Source organism: Carcharodon carcharias, chromosome 12, assembly GCF_017639515.1.
Source record: "Carcharodon carcharias isolate sCarCar2 chromosome 12, sCarCar2.pri, whole genome shotgun sequence".
Lineage (NCBI taxonomy): Eukaryota > Metazoa > Chordata > Chondrichthyes > Lamniformes > Lamnidae > Carcharodon > Carcharodon carcharias.
Genome location: NC_054478.1, coordinates 56806272 through 56818994, shown reverse-complemented (window position 1 = coordinate 56818994; position 12723 = coordinate 56806272). Strand labels below are relative to the sequence as shown.

The 12723-nt window shown below is 39.6% G+C and overlaps 1 protein-coding gene across 3 annotated transcripts in view; it reads right to left on the bottom strand.

Moving 5' to 3' along the window:
* Positions 1 to 12723, bottom strand: part of znf148 (zinc finger protein 148) — a 43044-nt gene that overhangs the window by 14337 nt on the left and 15984 nt on the right. For all 3 annotated transcript variants that reach the window (XM_041200798.1, XM_041200799.1, XM_041200797.1), the window contains 6 exons: positions 12385 to 12443; positions 11056 to 11178; positions 9022 to 9372; positions 6465 to 6590; positions 2140 to 2263; positions 632 to 715 (listed from right to left, as the gene is read on the bottom strand). In XM_041200798.1, coding sequence (XP_041056732.1) covers positions 632 to 715; positions 2140 to 2263; positions 6465 to 6590; positions 9022 to 9348 — 661 coding nt within the window. In that variant the 5' untranslated portion in view covers positions 9349 to 9372; positions 11056 to 11178; positions 12385 to 12443. The remainder of the gene's footprint in view (positions 1 to 631; positions 716 to 2139; positions 2264 to 6464; positions 6591 to 9021; positions 9373 to 11055; positions 11179 to 12384; positions 12444 to 12723) is intronic.

Genomic DNA, 12723 nt, shown 5'->3' with positions numbered 1-12723 from the left:
ATTCTCCCGCCTTCTCCCCGTAACCTTTGGCTCCTTCAGTGCTCCCCGATTCCTTCTCTAACCATTTCCCTCTCTCCATGTCTCTCCACCTTTCAGAGCCTCTTTTAAACCCATCTCTTAAATAAGCCTTCATAACTTTATCTTCTCTGGCTCAGCACCTATGGTTCATGTTCCTGGGAAGTGACTTGGAACGTTTTATTACCACTGAAAGCATCAAACGGCCAGTCAAAGAAATGCATATGTAGCAAAAGCACCTGTACCAGGGCCATGTCACAATCTATACTATCGTAGGGCAACAGAAAATATACAAAGGATAAGCAGAAGTACTTTTTCGAGAAATGGTAAGTTAGTGTGCAAACTAACTTATTTCATCTTTGAACTTAATTTCTATTATTCAATTTATACGGTCACAACAGTGGTTACTTTTTTGACCCTTGACATTGTGAAACTTTGCTGGTGGGGATAAAAGGAAAATAGCACAAATGGTAAAGAAGAAATACCACCCAGGATATGTTCTGTAAATGCATACAAGAAAACATTCAAGGGACAACAAACAAAATAAATATCTAAACTAAATATACCAACTGCACCTTCAATCCACAATAGATATGTTGAATGCCATCCTACTTACCAGTATGAATCTTCTCATGTCTTTGCAGCAAATATTTCTGAATAAAACGCATGCTACACTGGCTGCACTGATACGGTTTTTCACCTTCAGAGAAAAATGGAAAAAATATTTGGAATCATAGCAAGGAGTATTTACGAAAAGACACAAAATACCAGGCAAAGGTCCCAAAATTCAATGTAATACAAAATCTGACAGGCACTGTTAACGCTGGCTAAAATCATGTTAAAATATTATTCATAAACATCTTGCCAGCGGGGACATGTGTGTTTTTCAACTATATTATAGAGAGGGATAAACAAATTTTCAAAACATTTGTATATTCAACACATTGCTCTTTGAGAGTATTATATCTGTATCCTGTACATTATGTATGAATATTAGCATGAGAATTCAGACATGGAATCAAATCAATAAAACATTTGCAAATAGCTTGATCTGAAACAATTAATTTTCCATTGGAACAGGTTTTAGGGATTCAGGAGATGAGTTACTCTCTGCAGAATTCCAAGCCTCTGACCTGCTCTTGTAGCCACAGTATTTATATGGCTGATCGAGTTCAGTTTCTGGTCAATGGTAACCCCCTAGAGGTTGATCATGGGGGATTCAGTGATGGTAATGCCACTGAATGTCAAGGGGAGATAGTTAGATTCTCTCTTGTTGGAGATGGTCATTGCCTGGCATTTGTGTGGCAGAATGTTATGTGCCATTTATCAAATCCAGCCTGAATGTTGTCTATTCTTGCTGCATATGGGCATGGGTGGCTTCAGTATCTGTTGAGTCACAAATGGTGATGAACACTGTGCAATCATCTGCGAACATCCCCACTTCTGATCTTATGATAGAGGGAGGGATACTGATGAGGCAGCTGAAGATGATTGGGTTGATCAATCAATCGGATGAAGGGAAAGGGATGGAATCACTGGCTGGGGTACAGGGTTTGTGGATGGGAACAAAGATAATGGCTTCACTATTTCCAATATTTCGTTGGGAGAAAATTTCTCCTCATCCAATACTGGTGTCAAACTAGCAGTCTGACAGCTTAGAGACAGCAGAGGGGTGCTGGTGGTGAGGTGGAGTTGGTGTCGTCTACGTACATATGGAAACCGAGGCTGTTTTTGGGTGATATCACGGAGGGGCAATATGTAGGTAAGGAACACAAGGGGACCAAGGAGAGATCACTGGTAGATAGCAGTGATAAAGGTGTAAGAAGAGATGCTATTGCAGATGATCACATGGCTACATTAGATAGCTAAAAATGGAGTCAGGCAGTGCAGTCCCACACAGCTGGACGACAGTATGGAGGCATTGGTGAAGGAAGTGGTCACCTGTGTCAATAGCCACAGGCAGGTCAAGAACAACAAGGAAGAATAGTTTGGCTTTGTTACAGTCAATTAGTAACAAGTCACTTTGATGATTATTATATTTTTGTCAGTAAAATTCTACCAGGTTTTGTATATTTTAAAAATAGGATCTAATGAACAGCTTTATACATGTCAGGCGAGGTATACCTGTATGGATGAAAACATGTCTTTGTAAATGGTAGTTGGTACGAAAGGCAGCATTACAGTGCTCACAGATATGAGATTTCAGGCACTTTAGCCCAAGTGATCCATCTTCATTTATTGTTAGGATCTGAAGAAAAAAATTGTACACGGCCAACATTCAATCTTATTCCAGCAAAGAACATATTAGTCAATTTACCAAACTGTTTCTCTTCAGACAAACATGCTAAAACTTGATGTTAAAATTAAACTGTAACATATACTGAATGCAACTGAACTTCGCCAGATTTGATTAAAAGCAATTCACAAATTGAGGTTCTACACAGAATACATTATGGAGAATTAGGGCACCTGATGCTGAAATGAAAGATTTGACGAATCAAAATTTTTGTACGCTAAATAATGCAAGTTGAAGAAAATAAACTACTGAATGCCCAACAAATATTCAAAAATAAATAAAAACACTCATACATCATGCTTCTTTTAAAAACTCTTTAATATAAGCTACTCTCTTTCTTAACATTTTCTCTCCAGCCTTCTGCTGCAGGTGTTGACCAAAGGGTGGGTATTTCGCCCAAGGTGTCAGTGGCAACTCATTCCTCAAACAGTACTTTGTCCACGTGATCATTCTTCATGTGCCTTGATGGTGCCAATACAATCACAGGGGCAATACAAGTGAGTCTGATGATCTCCTTACTCAATGTCCACACACACACACAGCACGTGCAATTTTCAGCACAGGCCACTGGATAATGACCAGGAGTGGAAGCCCTTGCTCATTTTTCTGTTTCTTCATCCAAGGGTGCTGTAACCAACCACAGGATCTCACTGCTTTCATTTTCCTAATTAAAATCCTCCCTCTATACCTCCTTGTTAACTTTTCACCAACCTGTGGTAATAAATTTTCACCGCTTGCTAATTTAAACAGTTTATCATTTTGAAATTCTTCGTTGACTTTTGCCCTAACCTGGCTGTTGCATTATAGTTTTTTTATCTACTTGAATTCAACATCAGCAATCACTCTCCTGAACTAGTGATTCTTTACCAGTTCAATGTCACAGTGTATGTAGCAAGATCCAGGAGTCAAACAGAAAGCATTGGCCATTGTACTCCAGCTATGAAAGTATCATAAGGAAAATATTAGCTGAGCTACTTGTAGCAGATTAGCACAACAGCATATAAACTATAATATAATTATAGCTCAAGCTATAAACATACAAATTAGTTTAATATTCAAAGAATATGAACAATACTCAGTGCAAGCTGTATGTTTACAGGAATTAAAACCTTACTGTTTTCTAAATATAAGGACAAAGACACCTGTTCTGCACCATCTTTCAAAATACAATTAAGGTCTGAAAAGTGGTCACACACGTCTTACATTGAAAAAGCTACCACCAGAGCCTCTGTTTAGCTCAGTGTCTTAGTTGCCTTCCAATTCATTGCTGACTGGATTGAAGTCAGCCACAGATATATTATTCGAACTTCTTTTGAAATATACTGAAATAAAACTATATTTCTCTCAACTATATTACATATACGATTGATCAATCAACAGATGATGAGAACCATACAATCATAGAATGGTTATAGCACAGAGGAGACCATTCGGGCCACTGGGTCTGTGCCAGCTCTCTGCAAAAGTAATTCAACTAGTCACACACAACCACACTCTTTCCCTGTTGCCCTGCAAATCTTCTCTTTAGATAATTATCCAATTCCCTTTTGAAAGCCATGATTGTATCTGTCACCACCACACTCTCAAGCATTGGATTCCAGATCTTAACCACTCGTTGCCGAAAATAGTTTTTCCTCATGTTGCCTCTGGTTCATATGCCAATCACTTTAAATCAGTGGCTTCTGGTTCTTGACCCTTCCATCAATGGGACTAGGTTTTCTCTATCTGCTATATCTAGGCCTCCCATGATTTTGAGCATCCCAATCAAATCTCTTTTTAAACTTCTCCTCCCCAAGGAGAGCAACTCCAGCACGTTCACCTAACTAAAATCCCTCATCCCTGGAACCAATCTTGTAAATCTTTTCTGCACATACTCCAATGCATTCACATCCTTCCTGAAGTATAATACCCAGAACTGAAGACAATTTGAGGCGATCCAGTGTTTCATAAAGGTTCACTATAACTTGCTTGCTTTTCTACTCTATACTCCTATTTGTAAAACCCAAGATCCAGTGTACCTTATTAACAGCTTTCCCAATCTTCTTTGTCACATTCAAAAGGTTACTACACAAGAGCACATGATGTTGAGGGTAATATACTAACATGGATAGAGGATTGGCCAACCAACAGGAAACAGAGTCAGGAGAGATGGGTCATTTTCAGACTGGCAAACTATAGCGATCAGTGCTGGGACCTTAGCTATTTACGATCTCTGGCCTGAATTTTACCTTTGGTGGGCGCGTGCAATCGGCGGACCCAGGAGCGGCTGGGAAATGGACCACCGACAGCCATTTCACACTAGCTGGCCAACTAACAGCCAGCCAGCATGAAATGCGCACTCAAAAGCTCAGCGCTGGTAGGGTGGGGCTGGGAAGAGGGCAGGCATTGACTTCACTGTGGGCGTAGATGAGCGCTGCGAGAGAGCTCCCTGAAGGTAGACAGTTGCCTCAGGGAGCTGCACAGCTTCAAATGATCAAATAATGGTTTAAAAATCTGCAAAAATTGACTATACATCATAATCATGCACCTGAAAATATACCTCATAAAAATGCTGTCCACAGGTATTTATTTTATATTATTTCATAATGGGGATCTCATCCTGTCCTGGGATGAGGTTTGATGGAAAATGTAAAGGCCACCTGGCCGATTCACCCATCCCCCAACCATAAGGTTGGGCAGGCCAGGAAAAATCGGAGACAATTGCACCATTAATGGGCTTAATTGTCCTGTTAATTGTCGGCGGGCATGCTTCTGACTTTTGCGCGCACCCACCGAGCGAAATATCACACAAGTGCACGATGATGTCGGGATGCTCGCCCGGCGTCTTCTCGCGTGATTTTATGCCCAATCGGGTTGGGCGCATAAATTTCTGCCCAATGTCTTGGATGAAGGGACAGACTGTAGCCAAATTTGATGATACAAAGATAGGCAAGAAAGCAAGCTGTGATGAGCATACAATGAATCTGCAAAGGGATACAGGTAAGCTAAGTGAGCGGGCAAAAAATTTGGCAGGCGGAGCATAATGTGGAAAAATGTGAAGTTTTCCCACTTTTGGCAGGTAGAGAAGCGGATAATTTAAAAGGTGAGAGACTGCAGAATTCTGCATGACATAGAAGGATCTGGTGGCCTTGTACATAAATCACAGAAAATTAGCAAGCAGGTACAGCAAATAATTAGGAAGGCAAATAGAATGTTGGCCTTTATTGCAAGGGGGATAGATTATAAAAGTAAAAAACTTTTGTTACAACTGTATAGGACATTGGTGAGACCTTACCTGAAGTACTATGTTCTAATTTTGGTCTCCTTACTTAACAAAGGATATACTTGCATTGGAAGCAGTTCAGAGAAGATTCATTGGGTTAATTCCTGGGGGAAATGGTTGTCTTCTAAGGGAAGGTTGAGCCTATACTCATTGGAATTTAGAAGAATGAAAGGTGATCTTATTGAAACACATAAGATTCTGAGGGGGCTTGACAGCATAGATGCTGGGGGTGTCTCCCGTCATGGAAGCATCTAGAACTGGGTGACATGGTTTAAAAATAAGAGGGTCTCCCATTTAAGACAGTGATGAGGAGGAATTTCTGCTCTCAGAGGGTCATTAGTCTTTAGAATTCTCTTCCATAGAGAGCAGTGGAGGTTGGATCATTAAATATATTCAAGGCCAAGTTAGACTTATTTTTGATTGAAAAGGGAGTCAAGGGTTATGGGGACAGATAGGAAAGTGGAAACTAAGGCCACAATCAGAACAGCCATGATCTTACTGAATGGCAGAACAGGCTCAATGGGCCAACGGCCTACTCCTGCTCCTGTTTCTTATGATCATTAATATAGATCAAGAAAAGCAGTGGTCCTAATACCTACCCTGGGGATCCACCGTATTCCGGTCCAAAAAACAACCAATCATCATTACCTCAGTTTCCTCAATCTCAGCCAACTTCACAACCATGCTGCCACTATCCTTTTTATTTCATTAGATTGGGTTGATTCAATGAACTGTGTTAAGCACCCTATAGTTAGATCCCTCTTTCAAGTGCAGATGATTGCAATCAAACAACATGAGCCAAGGCTTTCTTGAGCCATCTTGCCCCCTCGTCTGCAGGTGTGTAGGTTAGTTGGCAAATGTGCATTCTATGAAAAATGAGTTATTATTTACCTTAGAAGGAGAACGTTGCTTCCTTTTCTTTTTCTTTTGCAAATCTATTGGTTCTTTTTGTTGCCCTTTATCTTTCTTCAATTGCCCAGCTTCTTCAGAATATTGGATTTCCTGTTTTACATTTACCTTTAGAATGACAAAGTGGTTCAGAAATCAAATTAAATTTGACCATTGCAGAGAATTGTGCCACCAATACTAGCAGCACAGGGTAAATGAAAGCTGCTGCAACAGTGGTAGCAGTGTGTACCATCTACAAGAATCACTGTAGCAACTCACTAAGACTCCTTCAACAGCAACTTCCAAAACTATGACCTCTAGAAGGGCAAGGGCAGCAGAGGCATGAGAACACCACCACCTACAAGTTCTCCTCCAAGCCACACATACCCTAACTTGGAACTATATTGCCGTTCCTTCACTGGAACTCGTTCCCTACACCACATGGACTGCAGCAGTTCAAGAAGATGGCTCACCACCACGTTCTCAAGGGCAATTAGGGATGGGCAACAAAAGCTGGCCTGGCCAGCGATGCTCACATCCTGTGAAAGAATAAATAAAATTCTTCCACTATTGAAAAAAGGAAAGATACTACAGTTTGCCAGCTTTTGACTGAAATGGCAACTTGGGATAATATTGCAAAATATCAAAGCAATTATTGTCTAACCGTCCATATATAATTAAAAATTTGGAACAGAAGAAAATAGATCAATAAAATATTTGGGCCATAGTAAATGGTGGTACAAGCCACTATATCAAAGTTTTCAAGGAATCTTATAAAATGTTAGAAAATGCTCAAAAAAAATCAGATGTTTACTGTGTACTTTTGCATTTTTATTTCGGTTTCCAGTATTTGTGGTTTCTCTTTTTATTTTGCTCATATTGTGGCATTTATTTCTGTACATCTTTATTGGAAATGCAATGCATTCATCATCAACTGTATCCAATATGCTTCTTCTCCCTCACAAGTAACCCCACAGTGCCATCAATGTAGACTTATACTCAATATATCCATGTAATTTTTTGGTTAAAGTTTACATCTTAAAATAGTTACTTTGCAAGGCACTTCAATGGAGCTGCTGTCCTCCATTGAGCAAATGAATTCAGACATGCTGCAATGAAGACAGCCAAGCAAATGGATTTGATGCACATTTGTGTTCTGGGACTGTTAAAGATGAAAACAAACTAATTGAAACACCAAACACTCAGAGTGGGTAAAGGGAATTCCAGTTGCAACCTTTCTAACAAAAGCTTCATGTGTTCCCTTATTATAGTAAGGCATCTAGTACAAACCAAGGAAATTAAATAGTCATAGTCAGCAACACTCTAGATTGTAGATTCTATTGGACAAACAGCAGACTTGGATTATGGCAAGCACATGTAGTGACATGCCAGGTTTTGCAGAAAACAATGGGAGCTGGAGCACTGATGCTACTTAAAGGGCTGTTATTTCCAGTCCTCAGCTGTTCCAATGCTCTTCAAACTAGCCTCCCACCTTCAAACCACCATAAGTTCAAGCTCATCCAAAACTCTGCAGTCCATAAACTACCCAATCCCACTTGCCCATCATCCTGGTGCTCAATGACTTACATTTGCCTCCTGATTTAAAAGTCTCAGCTTTGTGTTCAAATGCCTCCATGGCCTCACTCCTCCATACCTCTGTAGTCTCCTCCACCCCAAGATATCTGCATCCTTCCAATTCTGGCCTTTTGCGCATCCCCATTTTATTTGATCTACCAGTGGCAGCTGTGCATTCAGCTGCCTGGGTCCTAAAATCTAGAATTCCCTCCTTAAACCTCTCCATCTTTCTACCTGTCTCCCCTTTAAGACACTTCTAAAACTTTCCTCTTTGACAAACCTGCTCTAATATCTCCTATTTTGGCTGTGTTGTTAAACTGGCCTCACAAACTTCAAAGCTACGATGTTTTAAGGTTACACCTAAGTGACCAAAGGTAAATTTCAGATTTGTAGCACTTTACTTGGGAAAACATCTTACAAGATGGATTGAGTTCACTCACCAAGTAGTGAGTCTGTGTGTATTGTAATAGTTTAGGCACTGATATGTTAATGTGTTATGACACTATTCCAAGCTACACTGTAAAAAAAATTCCAAAAGCAAGAAAATTAAAATTTTAAAATTAGATCCTTCACTATACAAGATAGTGAAGCTTCCAGTCTAATTAGAATATGCAATATAGCACTGCACTTTATAAAGAATTTCTAATAAATAATGGTGGCATTTGTAAAACACATGCAAAATTTAAAAAGGTTGCAGACATCACTTTTTTTTGTATCTCCGAGGAGGTTGCATGACTTAGTGGAAGAGAACATTGGGACTTCTGATGCTTCATTTTGTTGTGACTGGGACAGGATTGATAGACCAGGCAGACAAGCTTGCCCATTTTTTGTATATTAATGCCCATATAGAGCATAGTGAGATAAAAAAAACTGATAAAATTTTTACTGTCTATTGAGAATGCAATGTTGCCGAACTACTTATTTAGTCATACTCCTTATATGGAATGAAAACAACAGATAACTTGAGTAATAAGATACCACTTACATTTAACTCATATGTTAACTCTTGAGGGAGCCTTTCATGCCCATCATTCTCATCGTCATCATTTTTAACCGTTTCTTCATGGATCATTAGTTCATCATGTGAAATAAGCTCCTCCTGCGGGAGGGCACCTTCCTGCAAACCAGTTTCTTGTTGGAGAATTTCTTCATGAGAGATCTCCCTCTCTTCTAATACAGTTTCCTGTGCTCCTATATGTACAGAGGGCTGATCGGCAACCCCACCCACCACAACCAGCGGTCTGGAAGACTGCATTTCATTTATACTGCCGCATTTAAGAAAAATCCGATCAAGCTTGTCTTCAATATTCATTCTTCAGTAGGATCTTTTTTAAATCTGTAAAAAAGAAAATTGTGATAGCATATCAGCAATGATATAAAGTACCGTGACCATTACATATTTTGGCAAAAAAGGGTTATCTCAATAGTTGCAGCAGGGTGGTATACTTCCTTTCTACTGCATTTATTTCCAAAACTGACAATAACAACTATTAAGAGCGGTGTGCATTAATAACTTGTTAATTTTTAAATTCATGGATCAGTAAATGGATCCATACGTGAAAGCAGCATATTATCAGACATAGGTGAGGCGGTGGTGTAATGGCAATGTCAATGAGCTAGTAATCCAGGGGCCCAGACTAATGCTCTGGGGACACAGTGCCACCAGGGTAGCTCAACCCTAAAATTCACCCTCTCAACCCTAAAATTCTTATCTTTTGTCACATTAAATAGTTCAGCTTGGAGGTGACTCACAGGCCATGTACAGCATTCCCTTGTTGCATCTCTAACAACCCAAAATCCAATTTGTTGGCAAGAACTTTTCTAGTTCCTTCCTGGAATCCAGTGAGGTTTCTTGTTTCACTGCCTGTGCAAAGTAATCTTTTTCAACCAAGCAGCCGCTTCGAGTCATAAGTATTGTAACTCATATCTGGCTGTGGTAATTTATGGAGGCCATAAACTGCTCCAAAGTTTATGAAGGCTTGCCTCCTCACATTGCTCCATGCTTGTGCAGTGGTGCTCCTCAGGCCATATGGAACCCATTGTCTCTCTGTAATGGAGAGAGGTGCCTATGGTTCTTTGTGGACTATGGCTAATTATTTACCCAAGGTGGGCCACATACAATTCAAGTCCCATTCATATATCCATGATTGTTCAGGTAGCTCTCCCTCTATTTACTCTTATATTTCTTAGTCGCTAACATTATATGGTTTTATATGAATTTCTTGAGGCCGAATATGTGGAAAGGGATGGCCTTAGTATTGCTGCCTCATTGGTGGACAAGTCCGACAACAGGACACCAAGATTTGTCAGTATCAGCAGCTGAGATATATGCAACTTAATGGCATCATTAAGTTTTGTGACCTGTGTAACTCCACAGTAAGCACCTAAGCAAACTCAATTTCCATCTGTGAACATTTAACATGTACAAATTACATAATTTTAAAGAATAATTTGCTTAATAAGGCTTATTCTACAAAGTGTTTTATACTATAGATGAGATGACAGCATGCAGCTACAAACAACTGTAATATGAAGGACCATTTCAAACACTTGACCTTGGTCTCAATGGGAATGTAGGAAGGGAAAACTGTAATTTAGTAAACACTAGGAAACTCAGCGACTTCCCACTGCTTAACTCTCCAATAAATCTACTGACTAACTCTGCATATGACCTTTTACGAAAAAAGTACAAATTTCTGTTCTCAGGTGTAACATCATCAGTCTTCTGTGCAAATATTTTGGGGTGATCCACATTATGGAGATCCAGGAGCAGCAACTCATGTCCTTTGGAAGCCTGGGTTATGCACCGGGAGCTCTTATAAAGCAGTATGTGCCTCAATCATAGCTGCAGAGTCCAAGTTCCTTTAGAAAGAGCCTGTACAATTCAGCTTGCCGTCCAGGTGGAATCAAATACATAGTCCAAGCAGGACTTTTCCAGTAAGAGTATATCCAAAACAAGTAGTTTTCCAAGTATCAAAAAGCTACTACAGCCAAATACAGTGTTGTAGTATTTTCTCACCTTTTGCGAACAAACTTAACACATTCTGAGATGTGTTATGTCGCGGTAGGTTCCTAAAGCATCATCAGTTTTGCCTACAGCCCAAATGCATGCACCGTCTTAGATCAGTGAGGTGTGCTGCAGCTAGTAAAGAAAAACATTTTCTTGAAAAAAAACAACTTTCACAAAACAAACTGGCAGATATCAAGAGATGGACCAAACTTGCTCTTAACTGGAAAATGCCGTAAATATACAGTTAATACTTTAAAAATATTTGTATTTAGTAAATTGTGTGTTCAATGCAAGATATCGGTGCTGGTGACCAGAAGACTTTTTTCAATTTGATCATCTAGCATCAGCATCCATCAGACAGAACAGGTAAAGCAATCAGGATTACTATAAGAGCACAATTATATGGTTACTTTTAACCCAATTGCAATGAGTAAGTTGACAATTTACTGGTAATTGGTTTGCAGTGTAAAGTAACAGTAACTTATTGCCAAGCCCCAATCAAACTCCAGAACACAGCAATCTGAGAATGCAAAGGAAAGCCACTGCACACTGCTTGGAATACAAACAGTAAATGCTGGCAACATTCAGGTCAGGTAGCATTATACTCCTTGATTTTGACACCCCATGGTGCCATGCTGAATTTAAAGCTCACCATCTTCTCAGCCCTATCTGTTCTACATTGTTATAACTTCAACTCCTTCCCATCCATGATCCTTCCTCTCAACCAGCTTCCTGATCATCCTCTGCTTATCTCTTGCCTATTCCTGACTTCTAACCACTTGGCTCTTGATCCTGTATCCCCTCATTTCTAGGTACTCTCTCTAAACTTCCCATTGTACACTTTCCCTTACTATCCTTCCTATAACCAGCCTGTCCTTGTATCTCCTTTTCCTCCCTGAGCAGCTCTCTCCTCCAGGCCACTCCATCCCACCGTCACATCCACTCCCTAATCAATCCCATCACTACACTAAAGATGGTCTCCCAGTATTAAGCCTGGAAAATGTTAATTTGTTTTTAAAACATTTATATGCTTTATGACAAAACAGCCAGCTGACATTCAATATCTAGGTTTACATATGAAGACCAGCCATTTGGTCACAAGTCTGTGAAACAAGAGTTGACATTTCAGGGGAGAAGGAGAAATGGCGAAAGCTATCAACAGGAAAAGGTAACTATTAATTGTTATAAGGTTTAGCATTTGAAAACATTCACATTTCTGCTGCAAAATAATCTGTAATCCACAAATATCATATAAAACATTTGAAATGTACTCTTTCAATTTTCCATTTCATATAAAATATTTCTATTTGTAATTTAATAAAATGGGATCTTGCCTACCATTTTGATGCAGTGCAAACTTTCCTCCATTGTCACTCAGTACATTGAGACAGTGCGCCCTGTTGGGGTAACATAGTAATCAGAAGTTAGTAGGTTGTGCCACTTTTAATTATTCCAAAGGAACATTAGAAACAGTCAGATATTTTCCTTACACCACATGGCTGATCCCCAAGCTGTAAAGAATAGAAAAGCAAAATATTGCAGATGATGGAAATCGGAAATAAAAATAAAATGCTGGAAATACGCAGCAGGCCAGGCAACATCTGGAGTGAAAGATAAATGTTAACTCTGTTTCCTTCTTCACAGATGCTGCCTGACCTGCTGAGCATTTTCATCATT